The sequence below is a fragment of the Tenrec ecaudatus genome, chromosome 16 (assembly GCF_050624435.1).
Source record: "Tenrec ecaudatus isolate mTenEca1 chromosome 16, mTenEca1.hap1, whole genome shotgun sequence".
Taxonomy (NCBI): domain Eukaryota; kingdom Metazoa; phylum Chordata; class Mammalia; order Afrosoricida; family Tenrecidae; genus Tenrec; species Tenrec ecaudatus.
Window position 1 is genome coordinate 97,705,327 of NC_134545.1, and position 16,374 is coordinate 97,721,700.

The 16,374-nt window shown below is 48.7% G+C and overlaps 1 protein-coding gene across 3 annotated transcripts in view; it reads left to right on the top strand.

Annotated features, from left to right (window-relative positions):
* The window catches only part of NHLRC2 (NHL repeat containing 2), a 56,231-nt gene that overhangs the window by 27,889 nt on the left and 11,968 nt on the right, over positions 1-16,374 (top strand). Inside the window, exons 6-10 of one of the 3 annotated variants that reach the window (XM_075534273.1) lie at positions 473-566; positions 9,748-9,979; positions 10,431-10,553; positions 11,343-11,552; positions 12,952-13,171. In XM_075534273.1, coding sequence (XP_075390388.1) covers positions 473-566; positions 9,748-9,979; positions 10,431-10,553; positions 11,343-11,552; positions 12,952-13,171 — 879 coding nt within the window. Of the gene's footprint in view, positions 1-466; positions 567-9,747; positions 9,980-10,430; positions 10,554-11,342; positions 11,553-12,951; positions 13,172-16,374 lie in introns of all 3 variants that reach the window. The other 2 variants (XM_075534272.1, XM_075534274.1) reach the window with 2 other exon arrangements.

Here is a 16,374-nt window from a genome sequence, read left to right on the forward strand (position 1 = left end):
GTGTGCATTTTAGCAAACTATTTAGGATTTGCTTTTCTTTAAGATGGAGATGATTATGACAAAATTTCCTAATGTTATGTTGAGGAAAAGAGTCCCTGTCAGGTGCTTAGCCCAGTGCCTTATTCCAGTTGATTACCATTATTCCCATCAGCACATACAATCCCAAACCCCGCGGCTTCTGCGCCTTTTCTCAGGCTTACAAAGGAGATAAGAGAAGATGACCACACAAATGCTCCAGCTTTATCCCATGAATCCTTACACACAAAATGACAAATCCAATGAAGTAAATTTTTCACAAGGAAATAGAGCATTTCACGAACAATTTAAAGCCTTGCTCAGACCTTTACTCTTCCCTGTTAAATGAAACACCGACATAGTGCTGCTGTCCCGAATTTAAATGTCTGCAACCATTGAGTGAGTTTATCTCCAGATACACAGCTAATGGCGACCGTTTGTTTTGATGAAGCTGCAGAGACCCAGAGAAGTGACATTCTGTGGATCGCCATGGCGGGGACTCATCAGATTTGGGCCCTCCTCCTGGACTGTGGCAAACTACCAAAGAAAAAGTAAGTGGCAGTGGCTTTGTGGGTTCACAGAAGATTGCCGTGTCTGCTTCGGCCACACAGCCCCTGGCGTTACTTCCCCAAAGTCCCCACCTAACAATGCCCACTGTACTCGTCAGGCGGGGAGGCTACCGAGTTCTTGCAGGTAACGTGCCTACAGAAATAACGTGCATGCTCATGTAGCATGCACAGGAAACTCATGTGCTTTATGTGTATAAAAGTTTGCTGTGACGTGGGACCGGAAGTTCAGACGTCCGCAGCATTTAGTGAGGTTACCTGTCCCGGGTTAGCTTGGGTCGAGGTGAGGGGTGGAGGGAAATCCAGAGCCGAGGTAATGTGGGAGGTGGAGGGCCCGGAACTGGCGGATGCGAGGGAGCTTGAGTGTACCTGGCAGAGCCTGGGACTCAGAGGCCTGGAGGTCCGGAGAGAAGCACCGAGACACGAATGGAGGTTGAGGGGTTCAGGAAGCCGAACCCTGAACCGCCGGAGAGCAAGGTGCTGCGAGTTACCTCAAGAGTGAGGTTCACAGAGACGGAGGGGTGGAGAGAAATGGGGTCGCACCATGAATTTGGGAGATAGAAGCCAAAATGGGTAAAAGGATAACTTATGTTGTCATGCTGGGCGTTTTGACTCTCAGGGATTCCCTCGGAGATATCGTGGATTCGGTTTCGGACCACCGAAATACTAATAATAATAATAATGATACTCGCAATAATGCGAGTAACCGTGACCTTTTGGCTCTCGGTGCATCTAGAAGTTGTGTGAGGTTAGCTATGAGTCAAGCAACTCAATGGCAGTGACTGGCGGGGTTTGTTTTTGGGGGGCTCTGGTCTACTAAGTATGAGATCGCATTATGAAGTATGTTTGATAGAGTGTTAACACTAGGAAAATTATCAAACAGACCCAACGTGGGCACGTGCTATGAGAAAAATGGCGCCTGTAGATTTGCTCAAGGCCGTGAACCTTCCATTTAAAGTTTGGGTCTTTTTTAAGTACTACCTGAAAAGCTTGATAAAACAAGGGATGCCTGCGTTAGTTAGACATTTCAGCAAGAAGAAAAGGCAAATGTGGAACGTGATTAGACAGGGTTATTGCTTTCAAAGGAACCCTGAGGTGCCCGGGAGCTTAAGGTTGTTCCTGGTTGCCATTAAGTCCCTTTCAACAACCCAGCATACAACAGAATAAAACACCTCGGTTTTGTGCCTCCCGCATGGTTGTTGCCATGTCTGAGTCCACTATTACAGCCACCATCTTTCTTTTACACCGACCATCCACTGACCTCTAGGAACTGGTTTCCCTCAGCAATATGCCCAATGAACTGAAACAAGTCAAGTCTCACCACTCGGGCTATAGTTTTGAAGATGTCTGTCAAGTCTGTGGTAACAGGGAGGAGACCATAGCTGACCTTTGTCAATACAGGGGAGGGGACTAGCTCCTCACCAGCCCAAGGCCTGTTGCCCCAAGGCAGAAGTCACACAGGCCTGCACCCTGCATCAGTTCTTTACCCTATTCTGATACCAACCATTCTCCCATTGGGCACTACTGACTTTGATAATCTGTTGTCATGGACACACAGAATTCACAATTGGGGGCGGGGCAGTTTACTAGGGGAGTTGAGCAGATTATCAAGTCAGGAACTGTTAACTACAGTAAAGATCCAGCCTCAACCTTAGCCAAGTCTCTCTTTGGTCTCCAGCCACTGGCCCTTTGGACTAAGACTGTGGCTGTGCCTCATAGCTTCCTTGGTGCCCCTCTGCTTTGTCTCCTGGTCTTCTTGCCTCAGCCTCAGGTCTTGGCATGCCATGGTGTGTGCTGTCTCCACCACTTCAGGCAGGCATTTCTAACATGCCCGGATGATGACTCTTCTTCCTTGATGGGCCCAGAAATTAACTCTGCTTTTGAGAGCGCTCTCATGGAGGTGTGGTTTTTGTGTATCAGCTGCTCTCATGGAGGTGTGGTTTTTGTGTATCAGCTGCTCTCATGGAGGTGTGGTTTTTGTGTATCAGCTGCTCTCATGGAGGTGTGGTTTTTGTGTTTCAGCTGCTCTCATGGAGGTGTGGTTTTTGTGTTTCAGCTGCTCTCATGGAGGCGTGGTTTTTGTGTATCAGCTGCTCTCATGGAGGTGTGGTTTTTGTGTATCAGCTGCTCTCATGGAGGCGTGGTTTTTGTGTATCAGCTGCTCTCATGGAGGTGTGGTTTTTGTGTATCAGCTGCTCTCATGGAGGTGTGGTTTTTGTGTATCAGCCCACCGTCTCCTCCAGGAACAGGGTGGTGACTTGATTCACACCCTCTAGTAGAGTGGAGCGTCAACATATATCCCACCTAGTCCGGTCCACTAGAACTCCTTCCAAAATGGGACTATATTCACCGACATAGAGGCTAGCGTTTACAATACAGGGATTATGGCTCCACGCAAAAACTCACTGCTGTCCAGTCAATTCCAACTCAAAGTGACCCTATAGCGCAGGGTAGAACAGCCCCTTTATGAATTTCTGAGACTGTAAATCTTTACAGGAGTAGAAAGCTGTGTCTCCCCTCAGAGGGGCTGGTAGTTTCAAACTGCTGACCCACTGTAACACCAGGGATTATAGCGGAGAGGGCTGTATTTATTTACCACGTCTCATCCTCCATGATGTATTCAATATTCTCCAGCACAGTTCAAAGGCATCAAAGTATAGGTCCCTGGCTGGTACAAGTGGTTTGCAATCAGCTGCTGGCTGTCAGGGGAGCCAGCCCCTAACACATCATCACGGGTCTGGTAGGCGCAATTGTACAGCAATAATAAGTAAAGATTATAGTAAAGTCATAGCATGAGAGATTGAAATAATGAAGTCAGATGCATTTCATGGTCGCATGCTCCCCTCAGCCTCGCTGATGGTCCACGTGGAGAGAGAGATTTGTTGCTAACCAAAGCTTATACTCTGGGGACATGAAAGCCCCCTAATTACAGGTGAAGACATCCTTCACAGGAAAGGGTTGTGCTGTAGGTGATACAGTCATGGGAGGGGGGTGATCTAGGGGAACACATGCTATAGGAAGAGGGGGGATTTAAGAGTACACATGTGACAAGATGGGCAGACCCTAGATTCATGATGGCGGCCTAACCTTGATTGCCCTAGAGCTGGAGACTAGTTAGCCTGAGCTTTCAGGGGAAGCAATCCACTGTCCCTAACAGCAGGGAGTGAGCCCTGCCTGTTGTGGGAGGGACAATGGCGGCTGCTTGCTCTGGATGGCCGGAGTCTTCAGGGAGGTAACTTGACAATCATTTACCATTAGCTGTAAGCAGTGTCCTAGGTCTAACATATTTGGGGGAGACGACTTGGGAGAAATCTTTGTTTTCCACAGCTAACCTAAAGGTTGGTGGTTTGAATCTGTCCAGTAGCACTGTGGAAGAAAGACCTGCCAATCGGCTCCCATACAGATTATAGCCAAGAAAACAGAACGGAACCCGTAGGGCCCCTATGGGTTGGAATCAACTCGACAGTCACAGGCTGGATCTATTAATATCATTGTGAAGTAGAACTGGGGACCTTGAGTCTATTTCCAGGTTACAGGCCCTCATTCCTCTCACTGCTTTCTCTGCCATCACCCCTGCTAACAGTGGGGATGTTCCTGGACTAGAATATGGGTGACCATTTAGCTTCTCTGGACCGGGCTGGCTGATGCATTGCAGTGTTTTGAGATGGGTATTGCCCCGTTTCAGAGACAGGCAACTTACTGGTGGTCAGACACACAGTAGACGGATGGGGCAGCTGAGATTCCAAGCCCGATCGTTGTGACTGACGCAAGCACCAAGGAACACTCGGGGCTCTTTTGAAAGTCATCACCCCTTAGACTTTCAGAAAACGGCACAGAAAAAGGGGTGCTCTTTGATAGGACTTTTTCACTTGGGTCAAAACCCCACTCGAAGTGCAAAGACGTTTTTCTAAGAAGTGGAGGATTGGAGTGAACCAAGACTCGAGGCCTGTGTGATGGGCTCTCTCCTCCCCCTCCACGTCTCTCCATCCTCTTGTCCTTGAACGCACCTCACTGTGCCCACGGGTCGGCGTCTCTGGGGTGGATTTGTTGGAAAGACGGCCAGATTCAAGAGCTACTGCAGACGGCTCCATGTTCATCCATCTGTGTCTAGTCACGGAGCCCTGGTGGTGCAGTAGTTCCACCGGGCTGCAATCCGCACAGTCAGCAGTTCGAAACCACCAGCAGCTCCGAGCAACTTTCTAGTCCCAGCAACAATCACACTCTCAGAAACCCACAGTGGGCCACTGTCAGTCAGCATCGACTCCATGGCTGGGAGGTTGGTTTTGGAGTTCGGTGCCTAGCCACATTGGATACAATTAGAGCATGACTTTCCATATCCAAGTATAAATGTCAGACACGGGCCCTCGTCCCAGCTTGGGTCATGTGTCCACTCCTTTAGACGGGGGGCAGTGGTAACTTACTGATCAAATGCTCACTTTCCATGTGGTGAGAGGGTTCAATTCCCCACCAATGTGCCTTTTGTGCACAGGCTCCACCCGTGTGTCCGCAGAGGCTCGCATGGTGCTTTGATTCTGAAAATTTCATCAGTGCCTCTAGAGCAGCGGTTCTCAACCTTCCTCATGCTGCGACCTTCTCATACAGTTCCTCATGCAGTGGTGACCACCCCCAAACCATAACATTATTTTAGTTGCTGTCATTTTGCTACCGTGACGAATCGGGCGGCCCTTGTGAAAAGGTTGTTGGACTCCCCCAAAGGGGTCTGGCCCCACAGGTTGAGAACCGCTGTTCTAGACTAAGGCAAACTAGAAAGAAAGGCTTGTGCTGAACTTCTAAAAATCAGCCCACCCCTGTGGCATACAGGGATCCCATCCACTCTTGGGGGTGGCACAGGACTGGGTGGGGTTTCGTTTTGTTGTATATGGGCTGCCTTGAATTTGGGAGGAGGGTGTCAACTTGTCCAGCCAGTAGGGCTTCTCTGGCCTTGTAGGCCATCGGAGTCATGGGAAAGGACTGCCTTCTGATGGAACGTGAGTGCAGTCATCAGAAGGGAGACGGTGTGTGCCAGGCACGTGAAGACAGCACATACATGACACCCCCAAAGTCACTGGTGTCGATTCTGACTCCAAGAGACCCTGCAGGATGAGCCTAATGGCTCCTTAGGGTGTCAAGACGATGAATCTTGACAGAAACACAACCTCATCTTTTTTAAAGATCATTTTATTGGGAGCTCTTAGAACAATCAATACAGCCATTGGATCGAGCACAAACTCACCTTTTTTTTCCACCTCTAGGACACCTAGTGAGTTTGAACTGCTGACCTTTCCATTAGTAGCCCACCATTCAACTCCCGGCATCACCAGGACTCCCATTCATAACACACGCACACGTACACAGACCATTAAAAAAAAAAAGTTTGTCGTACTGCCCTACCTGGCAGCCTGAGTCATTGAGGGCTAAGAGACAATGAATGAGCGTTAGTCCATGTTCACACACAGAGGTGTTCTGGGGCCCTGATGAAGCAGCCACCTGTGGCATTTTGTCAGAGAAGAACAAAGGTAGGTCTTAAAGCCTCCAGTCATCAGAGACATGCAACCCAGCGTCTTCTCTCGGCAGCTAGAGCGAGGCCTGTGGCCACACCTAATGTTGGGGCCCCTGAGAAGGGCAGGCCTATCGAGCATCCAGAAAGACAACTGGAAATTAGCACCGAAGGCATTGTCAGCTGTCTTTGGTCATGGATTCTGTACTTGAATCCCACATAGCAGAGTGGTCAAGAGGCCAAGTTTCATCGTTGAGCCTGAGATGGAGGCCTGTTTCTGCTCCTTATTATCTGTGTGAGCCAAAAAGAGTCTCCAGCTCTCGGAGGCTCAGCTTCCTTCTCGCCGTGTTGCTTAGAGAGGGAACACTGTGACAAGCCCCCTCCATGCAGAGCTTTGCTGCAACAGTTGCATGCCTAGGGCCCTGGTGGGGTGGTGGGGTACGCGTTGGGCTGCAAACAGCAAGGCCAGCAGTTCAAACCCTCTGGTTGCTTCAAGGGTGGGTGATAAGGCTTTCTGTCCTGTAAAGCTTATCAGCTCCAGAAGCCCACTGAGGCAGCTTGACCCACTGGCCGGTTGCCATGAGTTGGCAGTGCCTGGATGGCAGTGGGCTTGGTTTTTCTTTGGTTGCAGATAAACACGTAAGATAGGCAAGTACCTGTGCAAGGGTTCCTTCTCTCTTCCCAGGAGCATCTCCTCTCCTCCTCGTCACTCTGGCCAAAGTACCCGGACTCTTCTGTGGGACCTCAGCAGGCCTGTTACATCCCCGCCCCGATGGATTTCATCTTCCTCTCCGCTCTCCTTGGCTGTAGTTCCTTGTTTATGTAACTCTTTTCAACTCCTAGATGGCCTCTTACAGAAGGGGACTTTATCCGAATCCATTTTGTGTCCCCTGTTTGTTTTTAGCACAGGGTCTGGTATATAATGAAGCTCAGTCAGGGGTTGCCGAATAAATAAATAAATGAAAGCCATGTCACCATAGAGACTGTTAGCTCCATGGACGTAAGTGCTGGTCACCCTAGCGACTCTCGTCAGTAGAAAGGGGCAGGGCTCTTCATAATCCAGATAGTGCGTGTGTGTGTTTTGCTTTGCAACATTTATGTGACAATTTGAAACCGCTAAGTCATTTTTCCTAACATATTAAACATACTATATACTAGGCTCCTTATGCTGAGAACAATATGAAAAGATTTGGTTACTCTTCTCAAGAAGAATCAGATCACTAAACAAACAGTTAAAACAAAAATGAGTGGGTGGGCAGTGCAGGTGCTGGGACCAAAAGGACTCTCTCATCGTCTTGTCATTTAAAGTTGTGCTTTACGTAAAAGAGGAACGGCTGGTATCAGTGAGACTTGAGGTTTTAAGGAAGGCGTCCTGGAAGAGACTAGGAAGCAGGCGTGGTGGAGGAGTAAGAGTTGGAGAAAGGGAGAGGAGGAGATTTTCCAGACAAGAGGTAGCCCTAGTGATGTCAGTAAGAAGCAGGTCGCCAAGCCTTGTGGGTCCTTTTCCCTGTTTGGACATGATTTCTTCAAGTCTGGGGCGTGATGTGAATAGATGTATTGGGAGTGGGAGCAGGCTGACGACAGACAGCAGTCAGAAGACTGTTGCCACCACTTATGCCAGGTGTGAGAGAGGCTGCACAGCGATGTACATGCAGCTTTTTTATGGACCACGAACAGCAGTGACAGGTGGTCAGAACGTGCTACCGCCGTGCTGGCTGTATGGGACATGGATGGTCGGGAATGGCCTGAATTTCCAAATTGTCCAATTGTCCTCTTCATTCATATTAGGAAACCACATATTTGGTCAGATCACATTGGCGTTTGAGGATGCTCTGGGTTTGTAATTTATTGGTCATGGCCAGTTAAAAAACGTCTTAAGGATCTCTGGTGGCACTGTGACATAGGTGTTGTTAGGTGGGGTTTCAAGCCCACCAGCTGCACCAAGGAAAACGACAAGGCTGTCCCCCCAGGATTTACATTCTTGGAGGCCCTCCTTAGGGCCGTGATGAGCCAGAGCTAACTGATGACAGTGGGTTTGGATTGGGGTTTATCTTTATTAGGAGCCCTTGTGGCATAGTGATTGCCAGTTGGGCTGCTCACTGCAAGGTCAGCAGTTTGAAACCACCAATGGCTCCAGCGGAGCAAGACGAGTCTTTCTACTCCTGCAAAGAGTTACAGTATTGGAAACCCACAGGGGCAGTACTACCCTGTTCTCTAAGGTCACTCTGAGTCAGAATGGACTCGATGGCAGTGAGTTTGGTCTGGTTTGTTTATCTTTATTTTTGATCATCAGGCAATTAACGACTCCTAATGTTTTAGAAGGTAACTGTTTTTCCCGTTCTCTCTATGGCTTAATGAAGGGAAATCCTTTCTTTTTTTAAGTGTCAAGATTCCTCATAATTATTACCTTTTAAGTTATTTGTTTTGCAGGTTAGTTATTACATTGCTGCCTAAATCAGAGACTCCAGAATTTATTTGGCCTACCACCCCTTTTTCAGAAAGAAAAAAAATTGCTAAGCACCCCTGAAAAGCTTTCACACTGTAGCCCATAATCCAGGATAAAGTGCAAGGTGCCACCACTTTGCGGAGCACTGGCCTAGGTTGGTCTGATACCGCCCTTGGGTAAGCGGCCATGCTCTGGACATTCTGTGTCCCTGTCCTTCGTGCTACTCCGCCCCAGACCGCAGCAGCCAGGATGCAGCAGTGGGCGGCCGTCTCAGCCGCGTGTGCCTCACCACTGGACACGACACAACATGCACCTGGGCTCACGAGACACGGCCGTCGTGTTTCCCTTACAAGCCCACTTCCTGGCGTCCAAGGGGTAACGCTCCCCGCATTACAAACCGAATCACTACAGCAGCCTTTGACATGAATTTCCCTGTGTGCAAGAAACTGATTTATTCTGCCTTCCGTTAGAGCAGCACAATCCAAAACAGTTTCCTAAAATAGGTTCACGGCTCTCTTGACTGTCTGAAAATTAATCTTGCTGATCTTATGCAGATCTTATGCAGAGTAACACCACCACACACACACACACAGAGAGAAGTTAATGAACATATACCCTTTATCCTGAGCAAGAGAAGCATGTTGATTCTCTTTCGGAGGGAGGTAGGGTTAGGCCAGACTATCCCAGGGATGATTCGACCATCATTCTAATTCTAACTCCTTGGCGATTCCTGCGGGACCTTTAACAAAGAGGACAGTTGTGTGTGTCAAGGAATGGTAGGGAGGGCGCCCCCAGTGGATAAGCTGGTCCATGACCGAACTGGTCCGTGACTTGCTCATTTTAAATGAGCCCCGGCGGGCGGCATAGTACTTTGCATGTTGGACGACTAATAAAGGCAACAGCAGCAGTTCCAAGCCACCAGCTGCTGCATGGCAGAAAGGTGAGGCTCTCCTCTCAGAGAGTTACCGGTCAGAACCCCAGAGGCGAGCCTCACCCTCGCCTGCAGTGTCTGCTGCGTCAGAATAGAGTCAATGGCAGCAAGTTGGGTTTGAGGTTTTGGAGGAGGTTTTGTTTTGTTTTGCTTTTGGGGGGGAGGTTGCTCATTTTAACTGCTCAAGACCACTGCTTTTTCTTACCATTTTTATCACCATCGATTGAAACCTTTACCAAATTAGATGCAACATACCTGTGTTGACTGCACCTGCGAACCTGTCTTTTTACAGTGAGTTAAAGAAAGGAACCTGCCTTCGGTTTGCTGGAAGCGGGAATGAAGAGAACCGAAACAACGCGTACCCTCACAAGGCAGGCTTTGCCCAGCCTTCCGGCCTCGCTCTGGCCGCCGAGGAGCCCTGGGCCTGCCTGTTTGTGGCGGACAGCGAGAGCAGCACGCTGAGAACCGTCTCGCTGAAGGACGGAGCGGTGAAGCACCTCGCAGGCGGAGAGAGAGACCCCATGGTAATGACCGCGCTGTTTGATGAAGGTCCAGACATCTCCTGCAATGGGGAGAAGTCGTAGAAATGTAGGAGGGAGAGCTTCTGACTTTCAAAATGAACCTGAAAGTCAGGCCCAAGGAGATGTGAGCAGAAAGAAACCCAGGAGAGTAGACTGGATTCTGCGTGATGCGATAGAAGTGTTAACGCTTTAGGGAGATGAAATATTAGGGAGTGGTGAGAAAAGAAGAATGTAGCTTGGCTCTTTGTCAGTGGGGTGGGAAAAGCCCCAGGCTGGCAGGCCTGGCCCACTCCTCACCAGCCGTGACGCTGTCACACAGCACAGTTAGCTCGGGACAGGCTCACAGTTCTGCCACGGCTACTCATTCCCCCTTAGAAAGCACAAGCACTTTCTCGTTTAACAAGGTACTGTAAAATTTTTTAAAAATGCTTTTTCTTTCTTTCTTGATAAAAAGAATTTATTCGCCTTTGGTGATGTTGATGGTGTAGGAATCACTGCAAAGCTTCAGCACCCCCTTGGAGTGGCATGGGACAAGAAAAGGAGCTTGCTTTATGTGGCCGACTCCTACAACCACAAGGTGAGCCTCGCAGAATGGCGTCACAGCCCGCCGTCCGCGTGCGGGATTTAAGTGCTAAGAAAGCTGTAAAGCTGGGCGAGGACCAACTGTCTCTGTTGGCCGTGTAAGCTTACTCCGGCATGTTCTTGGGCCTCTCCGGGCAGAGATTGGGGTGGGACTCTGAACTGGCAGAGCGCTCCACGAAGCCCCAGTCGCTACGGGCAAATGTTGGGACTGCCCCGTGAAGGCTGAGTCAGCAAGGACAGGGAAGGTAAACGCGGGGAGATGCATGTGCGAGTGGATGTTAGCAAATAATTCCATGTTTGGCAGCATTTCCATTTTTGTCCGCACTACATCCCCTGTTCCACTGTTCGTGTTTCTTTGTTGTAGAAGTCATGAATATAGAAGTCATACTCATTTTGTTACGGGAGATGTGAGTTCACTGTCACCCAGGCGCAACAAGAGTCTTTGAAGGTGAACACATGTAGCACATCGTCAGCCAGGCTTGACGCCCCCTTGTGAAGAGCAACCACGTTTAAAAATAAGCACAGACTCTCAGAAACCGTCTCCTCAACGATGGCCTCTGAAAGTCACAAGCTGTAACGAGGGATTAGCATCGCTTTTAGCTCTCTGGATAGACCCTCTCCCCTTACGTCGGTAATTTGAATACATGGCTTTTCAATAAGTTATGGAAATGCAGCTCTCAGATTTGTTAGGAATAGGACTAGCACTCAGAAATTCTCCTGCTTACTTCATGTGTTCTACTTGAAGTTGACCGCGAGTGTGTGTGTGTTTCTCTGTCTCCTTCAGATTAAAGTTGTGGATCCAAAAACAAAAAGCTGTTTAACGTTAGCAGGAACAGGAGCTGCAAGTAATGTCGTCGGTCCCGGTTTCTCAGAGTCGACCTTTAATGAGCCAGGAGGCTTGTGTATTGGAGAGAATGGACGGTTATTGTATGTAGCGGACACAAATAATCATCAAATTAAAGTGATGGATTTAGAAATAAAAACAATTTCTGTGGTGAGTAATCTTAGAGGAAAAGTTAAAGGGTATCATTTCAAGAGTGCCTGAGTGAAGGCTCTCTCAGCACCTGTGGGCAGTCTAGGTCAGCGGTGGGCTAGGCATGGTCAGCGGTGACGAAGACACACACCGAAAGAGTTGTGAGTGGCGGCCCACGATGTGTACTCTGATCATTCCACTAACAGGGCTGCTTCAGGCTCTCTTGTGTTAAAACGTCGTATTTGTGCTGCGAGTTGGGAAAGATACTGGAGATTGGAGAACCTTCCCAAAAGGAGGGAGAGGGGACTCAGACTAAGGCAGCGGTTCTCAACCTGTGGTCGTCACCCCTTTTGGGGTCAAACAACCCATTCACAGGGGTCGCCTAAGACCATCGGAAAACACCTATTTTCCATGGTCTTAGGAACCGAGACACTGCTCCTCTAGCCGTCTCCAGGTGGGTCTGCCCACATGCAGATATGCCCACATACGCGTACTGGGCGTGAAGACTGTTATCTGTGCTATGCCATGCTTCAAGACAACATTTCATTGATTTGCTATTAGAAATAAATATTTCACAGTATAGAATAACATACTATTTGTGTGATGAATCACTATGCTTTATGTTCAATTTGTAACAATGAAAGTGCATCCTGCCTATCATATGTACATGACGATTCATAACAGTAGCTAAATTACAGTGATGAAGTAGCAACAACAATAATGTGATGGTTGGGGCTCACCACAACACGAGGAACTGTATGAAAGGGTCGCGGAGTGAGGAAGGTGGAGGCGCACTGGTCTGAGTGTGTAGGCACACTGCTCCCACGCCTGTCTCTCAATGTGCCTAAGGTCTATGTGCGAACATTGTTTCCTGTGGGACATGCATCAAGTGTTCTGAGGAACTTCTAGAAGCTACGTTTCTTAAAACATGAGAAACGAGAGTGGAAGAAGCATCGAGTTCGGACCAGTTTTTCAAGAGATGGACCTGCTCGTTCGTAGAATGTTAAAGGGCAAACATCCACTGCAGGACCGGTTCTCCCTTTCAAGTTTTAGGGCTTTCTAGAAAGTACGTAGGTTAAAATGAAAAAACACAGGTTGTCATTACAGGGGCCATTATCCTGGACAAATCTCTGCCATCGTCTGAGGACGTACTTTATCATCAGAGTGTAGTTTTCCATTAGTTTTCCATGTCTAACTATATCGGTTAATTAATTCTCCCTCCTTTGGGTGGATAATCTTTTGCCAGGTGAAAATGTACCCACAAAGTAACCTTGAGGACATCTAGGTCAGTGCATTCTGGCTTAGGCTAGACTGGCAGGTCAGCTTGTTCATTTCTACCAGTTAAATGCACACGCAGACCCTCGCGCGTGACGCTAGTTCAAGGCGCTGTGTTTCATTAGCAGGTGCTCTTATCTTGCAGCTCCCTGTAGTCGGGTCTGAAAGCGCTGTGGTAGACGGCCCGTTCCTATCAGACAGACAGAAGACGAGACCTAAACTGCCCAGATCTGCTCCGAACGTTTGTCTTTCCCCAGTGACGGCATCTCCAGGCCAGACTCTGCAGTTCCAGCTAAGATTAGAGCTCCCAGCAGGGTCAGCGCTGACTGAGGGCGCCAGCAGCTGCTGGTTTCTAACCGCTGAAGGTATGGTCACTTAAAGCCTTGCCGGTGTACACGCCCTGTAAGTGCTTGATGTTTATTCTCAGGAATGGTTCTCGCACGTCGCGTGATGCTCTTACTGGATGGTTGGGCAAGGTTTGAGAATGGTGATGTGAAAATGAGTGAGTCCAAATCCAGCCCCACGCTGCGGCTTTCTGTAGACTCTGAGACTCTTCCCCTTGGTGGGAGCACCCTGGCCTACCCAAAGTCACATGTCTGTCGTTATCACGGGTTTTTTTGGAATGTGGACTTCCCTGTACCTCTTATTTTATTCTAATCTTGTTCCCCAAAAGAACTACCTACCATTGAAAAGTCTGCAGTGGAAAAATTAGGTAGGAGGCATCTCCCTAGTTAAGAATTTTTCTCTATATGCATTACCCTGTAAATCAGGGGTCCTCAAACTATGGCCTGTGGCCCACCGAGGACATTTATCCAGCCCACCGGGTGTTTTGCCCCCTTTTTTTTAAACTTCAGAATAAGATATGTGCAGTCTGTATAGGAATTTGTTTAGAGTTTTTTTTTTTTAAACTATAGTCCAGCCCTCCAACTGGTCTGAGGGACAGTGAACTGGCCTCCTGTTTAAAAAGTCTGAGGACCCCTGCTCTAAATCTCTTTTCAGGCTCCTCATTCGCTAGGTGTTTCTACAGAAATATACCCTTGAAAAGGATTGCCTCCTAAAGGGACGTGGCAGCAGCACCCCTGCTTTGTGAGAGTGTTGGAGGACCATCAGGGCTGTCAGGTACCCCTGAAATACATCCCCATGTCATGAATGAGGTCCGTTTGTAGCTGTCTTTAAGAAGCTGTAGGTAAGTTGGAATAGGTGCGCATGGTTCTCATCTAGTCTCACTTCCGTGCAAGAAAAGCCCTCCAGCCTTTTCGAGGATCTAAAAGCTGCACGTGCAGCCAGTGCCGGCGTTTGCGATGAAGGATGTGTGGCCAGGCGGGGCTGGTGCCGAGGCGTGCTGGTGAAATAGTGGGCTGCCACCACAAGGTTGACGTGTGGAACCCACCAGTCACTCCCAGGGAGAAAGGCTCTCTGTGCCCCCGTGACAAGATTTACCGCCTCGGAAACTGCCGGGATAGTTCTACTCTGCCCTCTGGGTTTCGATGGGTCAGAACCCACTAATGGGTTTGAGAGCTTGTTTCAGTCATTTCCCAGTGAGGACAACATAGCATAAGACGCGACTGGCCATTTGGGGTCTTAGGGCCTTTGGTGATGTAGTGGATCATGAGTTTGGCTACTAACCACAAGGCTAGCAGTTCAAAAGCACCGGCTGCTCTGTGGGAGAACGGCTGGTCTTTCTCTTCCTGTAACGTTACAGTCTCAGAAACCCTTGGGCAGTTCTCCCCTGACCAGTGGGGGAGCTGTTGTCTGAATGACTGAGCAATTGATGAGCTATTGAGGACTGTGATAGCCAAGGTTTGTGTGAGACCTTTTCTAAAGACTAGAAGGAGTTGATCTACAAAACAAAAGCTTACCAACCCCTACCCCTCCAAATGTTTTGCTTAAAAGACCCGCTCCATTCTTCCCTCCCAGCAATGAGGGTACAAGGGCAACTAGTAAACCTCATTTCCCTCCAGCTGGGCAAGTTCACCGCCTGAGGCAGGCTGTGTCGCAGCAAGTTATCAGTTGCGGGTGTGGAAAGAAAGGCCTTACATGCCATCTGGCCAAACGCCCTTATTTTACAAGTAAGGAAACTCAAACTGCTGGAAGTGATTTGCTTATGGCTGAGGATTGAATTGGGTTAAAAAAACAACTGGAATTTGAACATATTTTGCTGATTCTGAGTCGTGTTTCCTTTATGAGCTATTCTATCTCAAACTAGCTCCGGTGGCATTAGTCCAAGAAATAATATGAATATTTTTAAATACATGCAAAATCCTAAGCCACACATTTGGAAGGCACGTCCAAGTGACACTGCTACGAAAGTATCCAAGTGCCTACTCCGTCTCTGAACTGTGCTCACCACGGTGCGTGGCGTCAGAGCTGCCCACGGACGACACTGACTCCAGCTGAAAGAAAGGGGTGGAGTCAAGCAAGGAGAGCAGCCTGGACCAGCAAGAGGAAAACCTAGAGCAGAGTTTCCCGGGAGCCAGGTGTTTTGAAGCAAAAGAACAGCTGTGTCGAATGCTATTGTTAGATCAGGTAAAAGAAGGACAGAGAATTAATTGATCTTGGACTCAGCAACCTGCAGATAACGGTTACCTTTCACCCACGCTGTTTCAGGACAATGGACAGAATGCTTGATTAGAGTGTGTGCTAGTCTGAGTGGAGGAGAGAAACAAATCCCAGGACACTTGTGTGTAAGAGAGTTTTCTATCAAAGAGTGATTGTATACTGAGAAAACATCCCAGCCCAGTCCAGATCAAGTCCATAAGTCCGATATTGGCCCATATGTTGGATACCAAACTATAAATTCCTCTTCAGACTCACGTGTAATGATGCCCAATGCAAGAAGATCACAGGCCAGTGGGTGGAAAATCTTGTGGATCCAGTGCCAGTGGGAGCATCTCCGTGCTGGCAGGGGTCTCCACGTGGCTTCTCCAGCTCTGGGGCTCTAGCGTAGCTCCATGTGTCTTGTCAACAGGAATGTCTCACAGAGAATGAGTATGTGTCCTGCCTCCAGCAAGCTACTTATCTCCTTAGCGCCTCCAAGTCTCAAGTTGACAACAGATTATGTACCACAGAGTGGTTGAAAAGAGGAACTTGGGAAATCAAGATAGACAGCATTTCAGATTAGCAAAAATTTTAAAAGATGAAAGAATATATGGAGTTGCTAGAAGCGGGAAACGGAGTTCACATTGAAAAGAGCCGGCCGAGGAAAGACTTGATGGTGTAAGGCATTGAGAAGTGGTTTCCTTGTGGATGCGAGAGGGCTGGGGTCTCGTGTACTAGGGGAGAGCTGGTCTTTGCCAAGCATGACCATCCCATAGCAAGGGGGGGAGGCCCAGGGTGTGGCCTAGAGGCCCAGGCGGAGGTCTTTTATTGTCTTAGTCAGTAGGAAGCACAGGTACCAGCTGATGGTGAATGAGCGGAGAGAGGAAGGGTTAGTGGTCCGAAGAGAGGGGGGCGAGGAGAGAGACTAGACTGGGAAAATGCTGTGGAATTGCTGAGTAGCCAGCCGCAAGGGCCCACTGAGTCTAACTGCGAGTCAGAGCCTGTTTTTCTCCAGCAGTTGGTAGATTCT